Source organism: Dipodomys ordii, unplaced genomic scaffold (genome assembly GCF_000151885.1).
Source record: "Dipodomys ordii isolate 6190 unplaced genomic scaffold, Dord_2.0 Scaffold14, whole genome shotgun sequence".
Classification (NCBI taxonomy): domain Eukaryota; kingdom Metazoa; phylum Chordata; class Mammalia; order Rodentia; family Heteromyidae; genus Dipodomys; species Dipodomys ordii.
This window is the reverse complement of record NW_012267230.1, coordinates 2375677-2390414: the sequence shown is the minus strand read 5'-3', so window position 1 is coordinate 2390414 and position 14738 is coordinate 2375677. Positions and strand designations below refer to the sequence as shown.

At 44.6% G+C, this 14738-nt stretch overlaps 1 protein-coding gene across 1 annotated transcript in view; it reads right to left on the bottom strand.

The window, feature by feature from the left end:
• Positions 1-741: 741 nt before the first annotated feature.
• The window catches only part of Prkcb (protein kinase C, beta), a 297806-nt gene continuing 283809 nt past the window's right edge, over positions 742-14738 (bottom strand). Inside the window, exon 18 of the mRNA XM_013011169.1 lies at positions 742-2734. Within this exon, the coding sequence (XP_012866623.1) occupies positions 2576-2734 (159 nt within the window). The 3' untranslated portion in view covers positions 742-2575. The remainder of the gene's footprint in view (positions 2735-14738) is intronic.

The following is a 14738-nucleotide window of genomic DNA, read 5'->3' as shown; positions in this document are numbered from 1 at the left end:
ACGTGCTGGAAATTCTGCTTCCTAGTTTCCTCTGCCCTGGAATGGTGATAGAAAAATGGAACCGTGGATAGTCTAAGCCAGGATTCATTCCTTCTTTCCATAGTAGGCTTCCCTGACCAGCTCTCAGAAGGGATGGTAGAGGAACACAGACTGTGGCTTCAATATCTACTTCTGCATACTCTGGGACTTGAATAATAATGGAAAGAATCTGTGAAGTGTATAGTGTAATATATTTTATCTGTCTATCTATCTATCTATCTATCTTATCTATCTTCATAATCATCATCATCTACCTATCCATCAATCCATCCATCCTTCCATTCTCCATTGTTTTCTAACTTTGTTTCAGATCATCTTGACCCAATGTTGATCCTGAGCATATATCCAAGGCCTGTTGAAAGGCCTCAAATGACTTGCCTAATGGTGAACGTGATTCAGAGATACATGTGTGGTGACACAGCCCTGCCACCTGAGGTCAGGACACCTGAGCTTTGATCCCAGCTCACCATCTTGGGTAGGTTCTTTCCTTTCTCCAGATGCCTGCAGCACCCCACCCCTTCCCCTACCGTGGGAGTGGCTTGCCCTCATTTCCTTCCTTCTCTGACTAAAGCTTGTCTGCTGGGACTTCAGGTTCCGTTCACATTAGGTCCAGATTGCTAACACAAAGGCAGCGGGAGTGACAGCCCCCAAGCCCAAAGCGAGGTGACAGCAGAGGGTAGAGAAGAATGAACTGTGAGCCACGGTGGTCTCTCTTCTGGAGGAGAAGCATCCCGATCAAGGACGTGGTAACGTTCTAAAAGGTCCCTTGCTGATTTCTCAGAAACCAGAAGCTTCTGGAAATCTCTTGACCTGTGATAAGAATTCCCTTTAGGGCCTCTTGCAAATAGCGGGGGAGTGGTAGTTCCTCCCCACCCCCCTCCCCTTGCACTCAGATGGAAATGAGTTAATTCTCTTCCATCCTAAGGGATTTCCTTGGGCTTCTGGGCAATCACAGAGCTTCTTGCTAAAAAGAATATTTCATCCAAGCTGAGGGGGGAGTGATGATTTTGATGAGAAGAGCGAGAGCCCCAGCCAGGAACCTCTAAGGCCTTTAAAGTTGAATCTCACAGAACTATAGGCTTTGAGCTCTGGCCAGGGCACCTATTCTACCCATTTCAAGTCACCAAGAGTCCCTACATGGGTCCTAGCAAGTGTTCTCTAACTGGCTGCATAACAGGATTCCATTTAAGTTCTGGATTTCTTTTCTTTCTCCTGAGTTCCTTCTTCGGGCCCTACTTTGTAGTTTGGGTCCACAGTAGTTTTCCTTGAAATAATATTTCTTCTTTTTTTCTGTTATATTATATTATTATTATTATTATTATTGTAGCTTGATGCTAGAAGAAAAAGGGCACATAATAGATATCCAAATACAAATAAACATTTCTACAAACATCTTCAAAAACAACATCAAAGTGAAGAAACATGATTGCCTTGCTTCAAGAGATTCTGTCAGTCTTGGAAGGATTTAATGAGCTCTGCAAAGCCAGCATGAGACCTAGAGAAAGCCCCCTTTCCCGCAGCCTGAGTGTGCTGGCCCCTACGGCCATCTTCTTGGGGGTAGGGGAAGGGGAGAGGGAATCAAAGCAGGTTACTGTGGTTAATAACATTTGGACATTGATTTTTTTAAGCATGTGTAACAAACCGAGTAACTTTTTTTTTTTGGCATTTGAGCAACAACAAAAAGAATAATCCCAAAGCAAATAAAGTTTGAAATGAGTAAATGTAAAACAATAGCCCGTTAGGACCTTGCTAGAGTGACCAATTTGCTTCAGAGGAAGAGTACCAAATGCTCTTTCCCTGTAGTTTAGGGACAAGGAGATCGGTGTCATAAATTATCAGGAATAATAGCATGGAATGTATGCCCAAGCTGTTTTTTTTTTCTTTGACCCATGATAGCGCTTTTAATTTGGAACTGTCCAGAAAGCACCCTCTTGAATTTTTTCGAAGGACTTAGATAAGCTTTGTCAGTTCGAGTTGAAAAAGAAGGGGAAAAAATATTTTTAGCATGTTCTTTTCAAAGCTCCAGAACAGACAGTGTGGAGGAATTCCCTTCAGGGCAAAGAACCATAGACTTGGACCCAGCCCAAACTCCAAGCTTAGAAGCAGAAGGGTACTGAAAGCATCCGATTCATCGCTCTTATCCTGTAAGGATGGATCTGGATGGGATGGTAGGGGTGAGGAGGGCAGTGCAGACATGAGGGAGGGAAAGCAAGCATTTTCCTCTTCCCACTGGGTCCGCAGAGCTGACATGCTGTGGGGGGGGGGGGGAGGGTGGTCCTCGATTATGCAGCTGACATTTTCTACTGGCCATTTGCATAATTCCATCTCGTAGAGATGCTCCAAACTACCTGAAAGACATTTGGGTTCTGAAACATTGGTCACTCCGGTCTCATCAGAAAACAAAATATGGATGTGATCTGGTAATGAAACCAACAAAACGAAATAAAACGAACAAACAGAAACAAAATAAAGGTCACCACAATAGCCATTTGAGCTTGCATGACAGGAAATGAAGGACGGAGGTCTATACATCTACTTAGCTCTTGACTTCAGGTTTTAAAAATTCAGAGTTAACAAAGGAAAATCCTTCGAATTCTGATTGGTCAATATTCCTGATGACTTCCTGGTCAGGAGGTGTTAGGACGGGTGGATGGCGGGTGAAAAATCGGTCGAAGTTTTCAGCATTTCGCCCACACTATGAGAGGGGAAGAAAAGAGCTTGTGGTGGGTGGAAAAAAAAAAAAGAAAAAAGAAAACCCCCAAACAAAACCCAAATCCAAACAAAACAGAACCAAATAAAACTGGGTGTGGCTTTTTCTCCAATCCCTTCCCTTTCAGAAACGCAGGGAGATTGTTGCAGTGATTCGAAATGAGAGCAACAGGAAATGCCAAAATCTCATGACCTCCGGTCCATGACCCTGACTTCCCAGAGCTTTCCTGGGTTGTAGTTCATGAGTCAGCTCTGGTTTCCTTCTGGGTGGTTCCAGAAATGGATGGCCAAAGCATGAGATGACAGGGCTCGTGACAAGTGGCATGTCCCCCCTCCCCCCTCCTGCCCCCACTACCCCATCTCAAAGAGTCGGCCGAGCTCATCTGTTGGAAAATGTAGGATTAAGGTACCTGAAATGCTTCCTGTGGTGTAAGATGTAAACTGATGACCCATTTATATACATCACCTGGGAGATCCCAATATTTATTTGGAGCAGATTCCTGACAGTGCCATCCTTTGACTCTTGGTCAGGAACAATAGATGTTTCAGCTTAAACTCCTGTCAGTAGAGGCAGATCTCAACCCTGAGATTGGGCATGGTGCCTGCTGCCCCTGGGCACCACAGGCCCTGCTCAACCCGGTCATTGGCCCTCAGTTACAAGGAGAGGAACTCAGTCATCTTTTCTCCAAGTAGGACAAAACAGCGCAGAAGGAAGTGACAACCAGAACCTTGGTGAGGCCATTAGGCTGGGGAGAGGAGACCACAACCCTCTGTCACCCACTCTGCTGGTCCCTCCACTTGAAAAGGCACCGCTCAGAAGCAGAGTTCTTACCCATGTGTTGGCATGCAGGTGCACATGCACGTGCATGCTGATTTCCCATCATCTAACACATCACTAAGCCAGGGAAGTCATTTGCACAAAAGCACCTATGGGTGCTAGCGACAGCCCAGTAACACAACAGAGGCACCCACCGCCGTAGTAATGACAGCTAGTCCTCTGTGCATTTGCTATATCCAGGCACCTGACAAAGCCATTTACTTGCAAGATGCTCTTGAATCCTCCTGGAGACCCTACGAAGTGAGGAACTATCATTCCCATTTTCTTTTTCTTTCTTTTCTTTCTCTTTATTTTTTGTTGGCTGTGGGGTTTGAGCTCTGGGCCTGGGTGCTCTCCTTCAGCTCTTCACCTCAAGGCAAGCACTCTACCACTTGAGCCACAGAGCCACTTCTGGTTTTCTGAGTGGTTCATTGGAGATAAGAGTCTCACAGACTTTCCTTATCTGGGATGGCTTTGAACCATGACCCTCAGATCTCAGCCTCCTGAGTAGCTAGGATTACAGGCATGAGCCACTGGTTCTTGGCTGTGTAATTCTTTTAAAGAGACTAAGTCAAAGCCCAATAAAATATGTAGCAGGGAATGGGTACTTTCAAGAGGAGAGGGTTGGGGCCAAGCAGGGAGGGGTGGAAGAATGAAGCAGGGAAGTGGGGTGGGGGCAGAGAATGCAGGCAAGAGTTCATTGTATATACCACAGAATTGAGAAATATAAGGGAAGGGACGGATGGTGGTGAAGATTTTTAAGTAATGACACAGATCAAGGTGCATTGTACACATAAATTGCTTTGTTAAATGGCAAAAAAATCCCTCAATACATAACCTAAAATTAAGAAGAGTGAGGGAAGGGGGAAAGCGTGGGTGAGAATGTTGAAAGGGTAACACATCATAAACTGCTTTGGTGAATGGTAACTCCTTTGTACAACTACTTAAAGACAATAAAAATATTTTTTTAAAGATTTGCTTGGAATTAAGGTATATTTTGCATGTAGAGTTAGCCACATTTGTTGATGGGCCAGATGTGGGGGCTGAGAGGAAGGAAGGAGACAGGCCCCAGACTCTGAGGGACTGGCTGGAGCCAAAGACACAGGTAGGCCCGCCACCCTACAGCTGAGATGGTGGGGGGGGGGAGGAAGGAGGGAAGAAGAACAGCAAACTGGAGGACACCCAGATGTCAGGTGAGAGACAGGTGCAGTGATCCATCAGAGTAAGATTGGGACCTGGTTGTGGTAGGAAGTGGGGAGCCAAGGGGACAGAGCTGGGAGGAGGCAAGATGGTAGGGGGCACAAGGGCATGGGTTCTCTGCTAATGAGCAGCTTTGCCTGGCTGGCAGATCACAGACTCTGTCAAGTGTTTCATTGTTTTTCAAATGGAGCTGCCATTGTCCATTAGTTTCAGAAGCTGCTCCCTACATGGAGATGCTAGCTCTGGGAAGTTCAGCGGGGATCTATCCTGAGCTCATCTGCTGTGTCCTGTCAGGACAGCCTGGTGGCTTAGGAGCTGATTTACACACTCAGTGTGCACCATATCCAACCATCGTGGGTGAACACGTCAGCCTCATCTAGCTACTGAAAGAAAATTCAAACCCCCTTCTAATGGGAACCACCAATGGGGGCCTCTGGAAGAGGGGTGGGGCCAGAAGCCAAGGGTACTTAAACCAAAGTCACCTCCCCAAGGCTGGAGAAAGAGGGAATTAAGAGTTTGCTTGTGGAACTGCTCTCCTGAATCCAAGAACCTAGACAGAAAAAAAACTAACCTGTGAGCTCTATTCTCCTTCTTTTCCTTTTATTTTCTGTGTTGTTGTGTTATTAACAGCTCTGGGGCTGAGGTGTAGCTCAGAGGTGGGATGTGGGCTTGGAACGTGTGAGACCCCAACAACACAAAAATACACAGAAACAAATAAACAAATGTGGAGTCTTCTAGCTGACTCTAGCCACAGGGAGGTTAAAATACAAACAAACAAAAAACATGCCAGGACAGACACCAGTGGTTCGTGCCTTTAGTCTTAACTATCTTAACAGATAGTTAACAGACCTTAACAGATCTCAGGAGGGTGAGATCTGTAGAATAGCTGTTTGAGGACTTTTGGGGCAGAAAAGTCTCCAAGATACCATCTCCAATTGACCAGCCAAAAGCTAAGCTAGAGGTGTGACTTAAGTGGTAGAGCACCATCCATGAGCAAGCAGGTAGGTACAAGGCACTGAGATAAAATCCTGCTGCCAGCTAAATAAGTAAATAAAACAAAATAAATGAATAAATGAATGTATAGATCCATTCTTGGAGCTGGCATATATCATCCTCACTATTGAGGAATATAATCCAAGCCCCAATGAAACCAGGGCAAATACTAACTCCTATATATACTATGGGGTTTTTTTTGTTTCTATATATGCATACTAAAAAAGTATACATTTATAAGATGTAATTCATAATTTAGGCCCAGCAAGAGACTGACAATAATAAGTAATGATAACACAGAATACTGTTTCCAAAGTGATTTAGAATTTCTGAATTGTTATTTTTCTTTTCTTTTTTTTTGGTGCCAGTCCTAAGATTTGAACTCAGGGCAGGGCACTATCCCTGTGCATTTTTGTTCAAGCCTCTATCACTCGAGCTCCACGTGCAGCTTTTGTTGGTGATTATTTGGAGATAAGAGTCTTACATACTTTCCTGCCCAGCCTGTCTCTGAACTGTAGTCCTTAGATCTCAGCCTCCCAAATAGCTAGGATTACAAGCTTGAGCCACTGGTGCCCAGCTCTGAAGTATTTCTTTCTGGAACTTTCCATTTGCTATTTTTGGACCAGGGTTATGAACAACAGGTAATTAATACAGTGGGCAGGGAAACCCACAGATAAAACAGAGACCACTGGATGACATTGCCCTGCTTCTAACCCTCACTGGCTCTTCCTTGCCCACAGCCCACACTCTGAAAAGTGGCTTCTAGGACCCTTTAGGACTTGGCTCTGGTCATCTGGTCATGACTCTCACTGCCCAGTGATGGACAGTACGCCTTCCATCTGGCCGGAAGTACTTCCGGTTCCTAGTTCAAGCTGCAACTGTCAGCCTTTTCCTCTGCCAAGATCATATGCCTCCCACTAGTTCCCCAATCCCACTGTCTCCTGTCCATCCTTTCTGTCCTCTGGAGTCACTGATCCCTTCTCTGCATGCCTGAATATGTCCATCAGGATACAGGAAGCTCATCAGAGGGGAGAGAGAGACAGAGAGAGAGATAGAGAGACAGAGACAGACACACAGAGAGACAAAGACACACAGAGAGAGACAGAGACAGAGAGACAGAGAGAATTGGAATCATCCATCAACCAAAAAGGAGAACAGTTAAGTAATGATGTATCTGTTTGATACATTACCAAGTAAAACTGAAAAATTAAAAGATGTAGGAAATATCAAATAGCACAGTTATATATAATCATGAATAGTATATATAATATGTTCCTATTCTATAAATTATATAGAAAAATGGGCATTAGATATTCAAATACTTATGAACGCTGTGGGTGGCTAGGGAAGGTATAGGTTTTCTTTAAACTTCCTTCTTTACCTTGGATGTTTGATCTTATCTTTGAAATCTGAAATATCAGGAATTGCTAAGCCTGGAATTAGCAGCTCACACCTGTAATCCTAGCTATTCAGGAGGCTGAGATCTGAGGATCGCAGTTCAAACCCAGCTTGAGCAGAAAAGTCTATGAGACTTTTATCTCCAGTTAGCAAAAAGGCAGAATTGGAGGTGTAGTTCAAGTGTTAGGGCATCAGCAGTGGGCAAAAAAAAACCTAAGGACAGCCCAGATCCTGAGTTCAAGCCCCAGTACAAATGCAAAAAATAAAAAAGCAAAAAGAATTGTTACTATTATTTTATAATAAGAAAAGAATCTCTAAATGTTTTTCTTTAATGAAAGAGCTATTAACATAGCAGAAAAGAAGGGGAAAACAGCAGTGAAAAGAAGAAACTGGAAATATATGCTAAATTATTAAGACCAGCAATATTGCATTCACCGGGCTTTCTCTTGGATAATAACTCTAGAAAAGATCTCCCTAGCACCAATTCAGGTGCGCAGGCATGATGGGGAAGGCTAATCAGTTGAATCCTCAACATGCTTGTTGGGGCTAGCCGCAGCCTGGCTCCTGGAAATAAGAGGATTGCTGTCCTTCTGGTCTGGAAAAAGAGACAGATGCATACAGAGGCCACCGTGTGGAATCATGTTACAGGTGGTGCCAATGAGCACAGGGTGAGGATCGTACAGGAAGTGACATCTAAATTAGAGGACCAAGGAGACTCTGTATAGGAAATGACATCTAAGTGAGGGGACCAGGGAAGGAAGTGACATCTAGATTAAGGGATCTAGGGAGACTCTGTACAGGAAATGACATCTAAGTTGGGGGAAAGGGACTCAGAAAGACCTGGGGAAAACAGATTGCTTCTCAGAGGAGAGATGGAGAAAGACTGGGGAAGAACTAGAGAGCAGAGACAAGGCAGGATGCTGGGAAGGAGATAAAGGCCCATCTAGGGCTGTCCATTGATAACAGGATTTTGATAGCACAAGGTCAATGGCTCAGAGGAGCTGGCGACTGCCCTGCCACCATTGATACCCTAGGACCTCTTCCAATGAGCCTAGAGGGCCACCGTGAAAATACATTGAAGCCACACATATCTCTGCAAAAAGACAAAGAATCTTTTCCACCATTTTAAAAGAAAAGTAAGCACATTTAATGAAATTCAAGGTCGTTTGTATGCCTTGCATTTTTCTAGAGCAGAACATAGGACAGAGAGACTCAAAGAGAATCAGCCAGCCAAACATGGATGTGCACATATTGGATCATTTTTTAAAAAGTCATTTGTAAGTGATGACCATGTTTCTCGCAAGTAAAGACTCAGACACCATTAAGCATGGTCTTGGCTTTTGGCAGACTAGAGAAAGAACAAAAGTCCCCCCGACCTTTTTTCCTGCTAATAATGAAGCCTCCGAAATTGAGGCTGTTTTATCTCTTAAGTCTACTGAGGAGGAAGTCAGCAACAGAGAGGTCATTTGTGTTTGACAACAAGTTTGGTTTTTTGTTTTTCTTAATTTTCATTTATAAAACAGTACATGCTGTCTTGTTTTCTTCCAAATCTCCATTCAAATGTCCTCTCCTCAGAGAAGCTGAACCATAAGGACAGCATCTTCTTATTACCAGGAGCCAGTATGCAGCTAGGCCCAACAAGCATGTTGAGAAGTCTTTGTCTCCAAATGAGGTAGAACGTGCATTCTTCTCCTGTTATTTCCTACCAAGGCATTCTGGCCATACTGTCACAAAACCAAGGTATCTGCCTTATCTCAACCTGTAATTCCACACTCATTTTTTGCTTAGCTGTACATTGGAGTCTGTAGTAGACTGTAAACCCCTGGAGAGCAAAAGCACATTGTTTTTGCTCACCTCTACATCCCCAGGACTCAGTACAAGCACTTGATATTATCAAATGCACACACGATGAGTAGTTTGAGGGTTAATTAAGGGCCAAGAGCTATGGTAAGTACTTTATAAGTATTGTCTCCTTTCATTCCCCCAATGGCTCCATGCCTCATGGTTGTATAGCAGGTTTACAGGAATTCAGTATCTATGATTTGGTCCCAGTTGTGATAAGAGACTGACCTCTACTGTCAGTCCTCTCTTTTTTTTTTGCAAGTAAACAAGTTATTAAAAGAACCCCAAGAAAAATAAATAGTTGAGATCGTGTTTTAATCCTAGCGATTCAGAAGGTTGAGATTTGAGCATAATGGTTTGAAAAAAGTCCTTGAGACTCTCATCTCCAATGAATTAGAATGTTGTCAGAAGAGGAGGTGTGACTCAAGCGGTAGAGCAGCAGCTTTGAGCAAAAGAGCTAACCGAGAAGCCCCGAGTTCAAGTCCCAGTATTGGCACAAAAAGCAAAAGGAAAAGAAAATCCCTTGCAATTCTATCACCTTGATCTCTTCTTCACTGTTAGCCTCAGGGTCAGTGTTCTGAATGAGTAGAAGAAGAGATGGATGAATGCTTCGTATTCTGGGGTTTGTGTGTGCGTGTGCACGTGTGTGTGTGTGTGCGCGCGCGCGTGCGCGCACGCGTGTGCGCACGCATGTGACTGTCTGGGAGCTTGAACTCAGGGCTTGGATATTATCCCTGAGCTTTTTGTGTGAAGGCTAGCAGCTACCACTTGAAGCACAGTGCCACTTCCAGCTTTATCATGGTTCATTGGAGATAAGAATCTCACAGAGCTTCCTGTCTAGGCTGTCCTTGAACTATGATGCTGAGGAGCTAGGGTTACAGGTGTGAGCCACTGGCGCCCAGTTTTGCTTTGTATTCTTTGAACAGACAAGCAATAGTTACTTTTTTCTTTCTTTTTAAAAAACAAACTAGCTGAGGTGCACTCTAAATGATTTTCTTATCTAATCTTCACCATTCACTCTAAACCTACACGGCTAGCTTTAAATAAACTCACGCTCAAACGGTAATTATTCTGTCTATTTGCCGATGTTTCTAAAGATGTGAGTGCCAAAAAAAATTGCGGGATCGGTGGAGTAAAGCTTATCTCTTCTCAACAAACAACGGCAAAGTTGACAACTTATTCTGGGTCTGGAAGGGTGAAATAGGAGATCCACGATCCAGAATCTGATGGGTTCCATTCCCCAGCCCCTGGGCTTTCTGCTGCATCATCTCACTGCGTGGCCATTTGTAATCTACTCCTATGGCATGAACTTTACAACAGAGAGGGCCTGCGTACCAATTCTGGAAACATCCACTGCCCGCTCTACAACCTTCAAGCAAGTTTAGCTAAATTCCCTAAGCTCAAGCTTCCTGTTACTATAAGATGACTGGCCTGCCTTGTAGTGGGGGCAGGGATGGAAGAATATTCCAGATTCTAACTCTAAGACTTCACCATTAGTGACCTTATTATCCTTTGATGCCTGTTAACAATTGGTTCATTATTCACAGACTTCTTAAGAAAGTCTGCCGCCAATCTTGTTACGTGTGTTTAGTTACCAGCTTCAAACGAAGCTGAAACAAGCTTAGATAAATATGGAGGTCGTGTTATTTCATTAAAGGAAAAAATTGCAGACATTTGTGTTGTTTTGAAGCTTGACGGTGAAGTAGAATTGCTATCATACCTCAGAGAATAACGGAGTTGGGCCCTGCCATCAACACGCCTTTGTGCCTTTAATTCTTTAAAATCTTAGTAATTGATTTTTTTCTTTTAATCCTGAGAGATGAAAGAGATGTCTGGTTAAGTAGAAAAGAAATAGTAACCAAAAAAATTTCAAATAAAGTTTAAAAAATGCATTTCAGGCTGAAGCCCTAGAGGCTCACATCTATAATCCTAGCTACTCAGGAGACTGAGATCTGAGGATCTCAGTTCAAAGTCAGCCCAGGCAGGAAAGCCCATGAGTCTCTTATCATCAATTAACCACCAAAACACTAGAAGTGGCACTGTGGCTCAGGTGGAGGAGCACTAGGCCTGAGTGAAAAAGCTAAGGGACAGTGTGCCCAGGCTCTGAGTTCAAGCCCTGGGGCAGGTATAATAAGCAAAAAAGCATTCATGGGTGGCTACCAGTGGGGCTGACTGACCCAGTTCTGTCCAATGGCTGAGTCTGCTGGGCCTGGCTGAGCCCTGGCTAGAGATGGTCCCATTGGTCCAGCCACACCCAGCCTACCTAGAACATTTCCATTCCAGCCATAGGAAGACTGACTATCTGCCACTTAAATATGAAACAAAAACTTGCTCGCCATGCCCAGCACAGTATGGAGGAAGCACAAGGTAGAGAGTCAGAAAGAAAGATGACCAAGGACAAAGGGCTCCATTCCCAGCTCCACCAAGCATCACTCCTGTGGAAAGACATTTTGAGTGGATACACACCCTATCTCTGGGTTGCTGCCTTTCATATTCTATTTGGGTGCAGGTGGCTCACATCTGTAATCCTAAACTACTCAGGAGGCTGAGATCTGGAGGATGGCTGTTTGAAGCCATCCAGAGCAGAAAAATCTGCAAGATCTCCTCTCTAATTAAGCAACACAAGGCTGGGCTGGAGGCATGGCTCAAGTGGTAGAGCGCCAGCCATAATCATGAAGCCCCGAGTGCAAACCTAGGTGGTAGCAAATTGCACAAACGTTACTCTTTCTCTTTCCGAGTCATGGGTAGGTCTTGAGTTGGCAAGTTCTACTCGCATTGCAATCATTGCAGAGTAGGAACTTCTACTTACTTATTTTTAACCAGGAGTGGCTGGGAACACATGAGGAAAATCAGCAAACGAAATAGCATCCAAATAGGAAGAAAGGGGACTTCAAAAAGAAGGGAGGAACTCCAGATGTAATCTCTACATACATAGTTGTCCCTCAGTGTCCACAGGGAATTGGGCCTCAGTAGCATTTGGCTCCTCAAATACCAAAGTTGTTGGATCCTCTGGTCCCTCATATAAGATGGCATAGTGTTTGCATTTGAGTTATGTGTCACCTGTCCTATAGTGACCTCAGTGCACTAAGATGGTCAAGAAGTCTCCAGAGTGGATGGCTGCTGCCTGCATCACCATCCACAGGACTGGAGGAAATAGATACAGAGGAAGTCCATTGGTTTGGGGCGCGGTGGGGGTCAGCTGATGCAGACCCAGCCAATCAACATAGTCTAATTTCTAATTTCCCCGGTGACAAGGAATTAAAGATGACCCTCGGATCCAGTATCTTCCAATAATATCAAATCCCAGGCTGCTAGGAATTTTAGGAAAAGGGAAGCTTGTCTTCAAGGGAGAAGTTTCTGAGACAACAGAATGCAAGCTGTTTGCTGCCACATGTGTGTGATGGTTAATGTCCATACGTCAACGCGACTGGATGGGGGGACACTGAAGGCTGGGACACGTCCAGCAGACGGTGAAGATCAGATGACTGGGTTCTGATCTAGTCAAAGGGATTCATCCATTGAAGGATGGAAACTTTGAGTATCCCGTGGGGAAGTGGTGCAACTGTAAAAAGTGAGGCCCAGGAACCTTTGCTGCCAGGAGCAGACACAGGACCTTTACTGGATTAGCACTTGGACTTAACTAGCTGGGTAACCATCGGCAAATGCCTTAGCTTCTCTAAGCCTATCTCCTTGCATATACAGGGAAGTAATAGTAGTTTCTATCTCATGACATTAGATCAGTAAAGCAGATCTCTACTGTACAAGAAAATAATTTGCTAGAGCAGGCCGGGATGGTTCTGTGTTATGATTATTAAATAGTGTTATTAATAAATTCCTTCACTAGTAACGAGAGCCAAGTTTTCTTGCCCTGAAGCTTCTAGGTATCTGTTAGTTCATCTTTAGAATGAAGGATTTGAGTTCTCCCCTCTCCCCCGCCTTCCTGCTTTTCTTTTAGCAGTACTGAGGCTCATACTTGCTAGGTAGATGCTCTCCCCCGTGCGCCCCCCCCCGCCCCGCCCCAGCCCTTTTTGCTCCTGTTTATCTTTCAGAAAGGGTCTTGTACTCTTGCCCAGGGTTGGCCTAGGACTTCTGGATCCTTTACATCTATCTGCCTTCCACTCAGGCATGCACTACCACCTTCTATTGTGTTTCCCTGGCTATGGCCAGACTCTTCCTGACAGTTTCATACTCTCTTTCAGAATGGGAGCTTCTCCTCTACCACTGGGGGACAGCTCAAATCATGCACCTGGTAGGTGACTTAGGAACTTCACCTCAGCCAGGTATCTTCCCGGTTCAACCCTCCGAAGGGAGCCTGATTCCACTGTGGTACAAATGGGCTTTCTATTGGGGTGGGCATGCAGAAAGAGAGAGAAACAGATGGACAGTGTTCAGGAAGCAGATCCAACGTGATTCTGGACTGTTTGTCAGCCAATAGATGAGTTCACCCTAATGCTTGCATTAAGATATCTGTAAACTTTCCGCAGCCTAGATAGTCACTCCCACCCCCACCCCACCACTACAAGCCATTAGAACGGGGAGGGGGAATGTCTCCTCCCCCCATGGAGCCCCTCTCCCTTGCTTTCCTTCCCTGCCTCTTAAGGTGGCCAACACCTGCTGCCTTTGTCAGTCTCTGATTCTAAGCCTCCAGGAACCGGTAAGATTTGCATCTTTAAAAACAAAATCCTGCCAGTGAGCTGTACAAGGTGTGAACATGCCACTTGTTTGTTGCAACGTTTCTGAATACATTTTAAATCAGTTGAATCGCCAGACTCCTCAAGTCCCTTCCTATTACATAATAAACCCCACTGAAGGGTGTGCCTCTAGTTCTCTTCCTCCCCCCCCTCTTGCCTCCAGGCCTCCACACACCTCAGCATCACCCCAGACTTTACCAGGGCCTCCCTGTTGATCTGTTCATCTTTCCAAGGACTTAAATGCAGTTCAAGTCCAGGATCCCCCACCATGGAGCAAATGCCTGTATCTCTCTAAGCTTTATTCCTTTATCTGCAATACCTTGATCGCCACAGCTAAGCCACGCAGCTCAAGGCTTCCTGACATAGATGGGCCCTCACCATCTTTTTTTTTTTTTTAATTCCAGTATGTTTGGATAGCACAGGCTTGATGAGAATTAATTTGAAATCACAACTTTCAAACACATATTGTTCTCTTGAGTATTTGGCCCTCTGATGCAGGTTAAATTCGATGCTTAGCTAAATCAACCGGAGACAAAGTTAGAGCCCTTTCTTAAGCCTCGAATTCAGAGGGTGAATAGCAAAACTACAAAGGTTACACTTTCTGGCTTCAATTCAGAAATGTCAACACATCAAACCCACCACGTTCAGACGCACAGAGACATTCCTTCACAGGCTATAAAGGGCACTTGGGTGTGGAGACATCACTCCAGCAGTCTCACAGCTCATTAAAGCCGGACTCAAAGTTCTGGCCTCAGCTACATAAACAATGCTTTCAAGATGGCACAATTGCCAAGAAACCACAACCTATGCGTGCCAGGTGGTGGTTTCTAAAGCACTGGATGTGTAGATTCTTGCAGACTATGAGCAACCACAGACTACCACAGAGAACCTATGTCTTATTTTGAAAATGGTACAGAAGTAGCATGGGACAAGGGGTGTGTGTGTGTGTGTGTGTGTGTGTGTGTGTGTGTGTGTGTGTGTGTGTGTGTGTGTGTGCGTGCATGCTTGTACTAGATTTGAACTCATAGCCTCTCACTGCCACTTGGCTG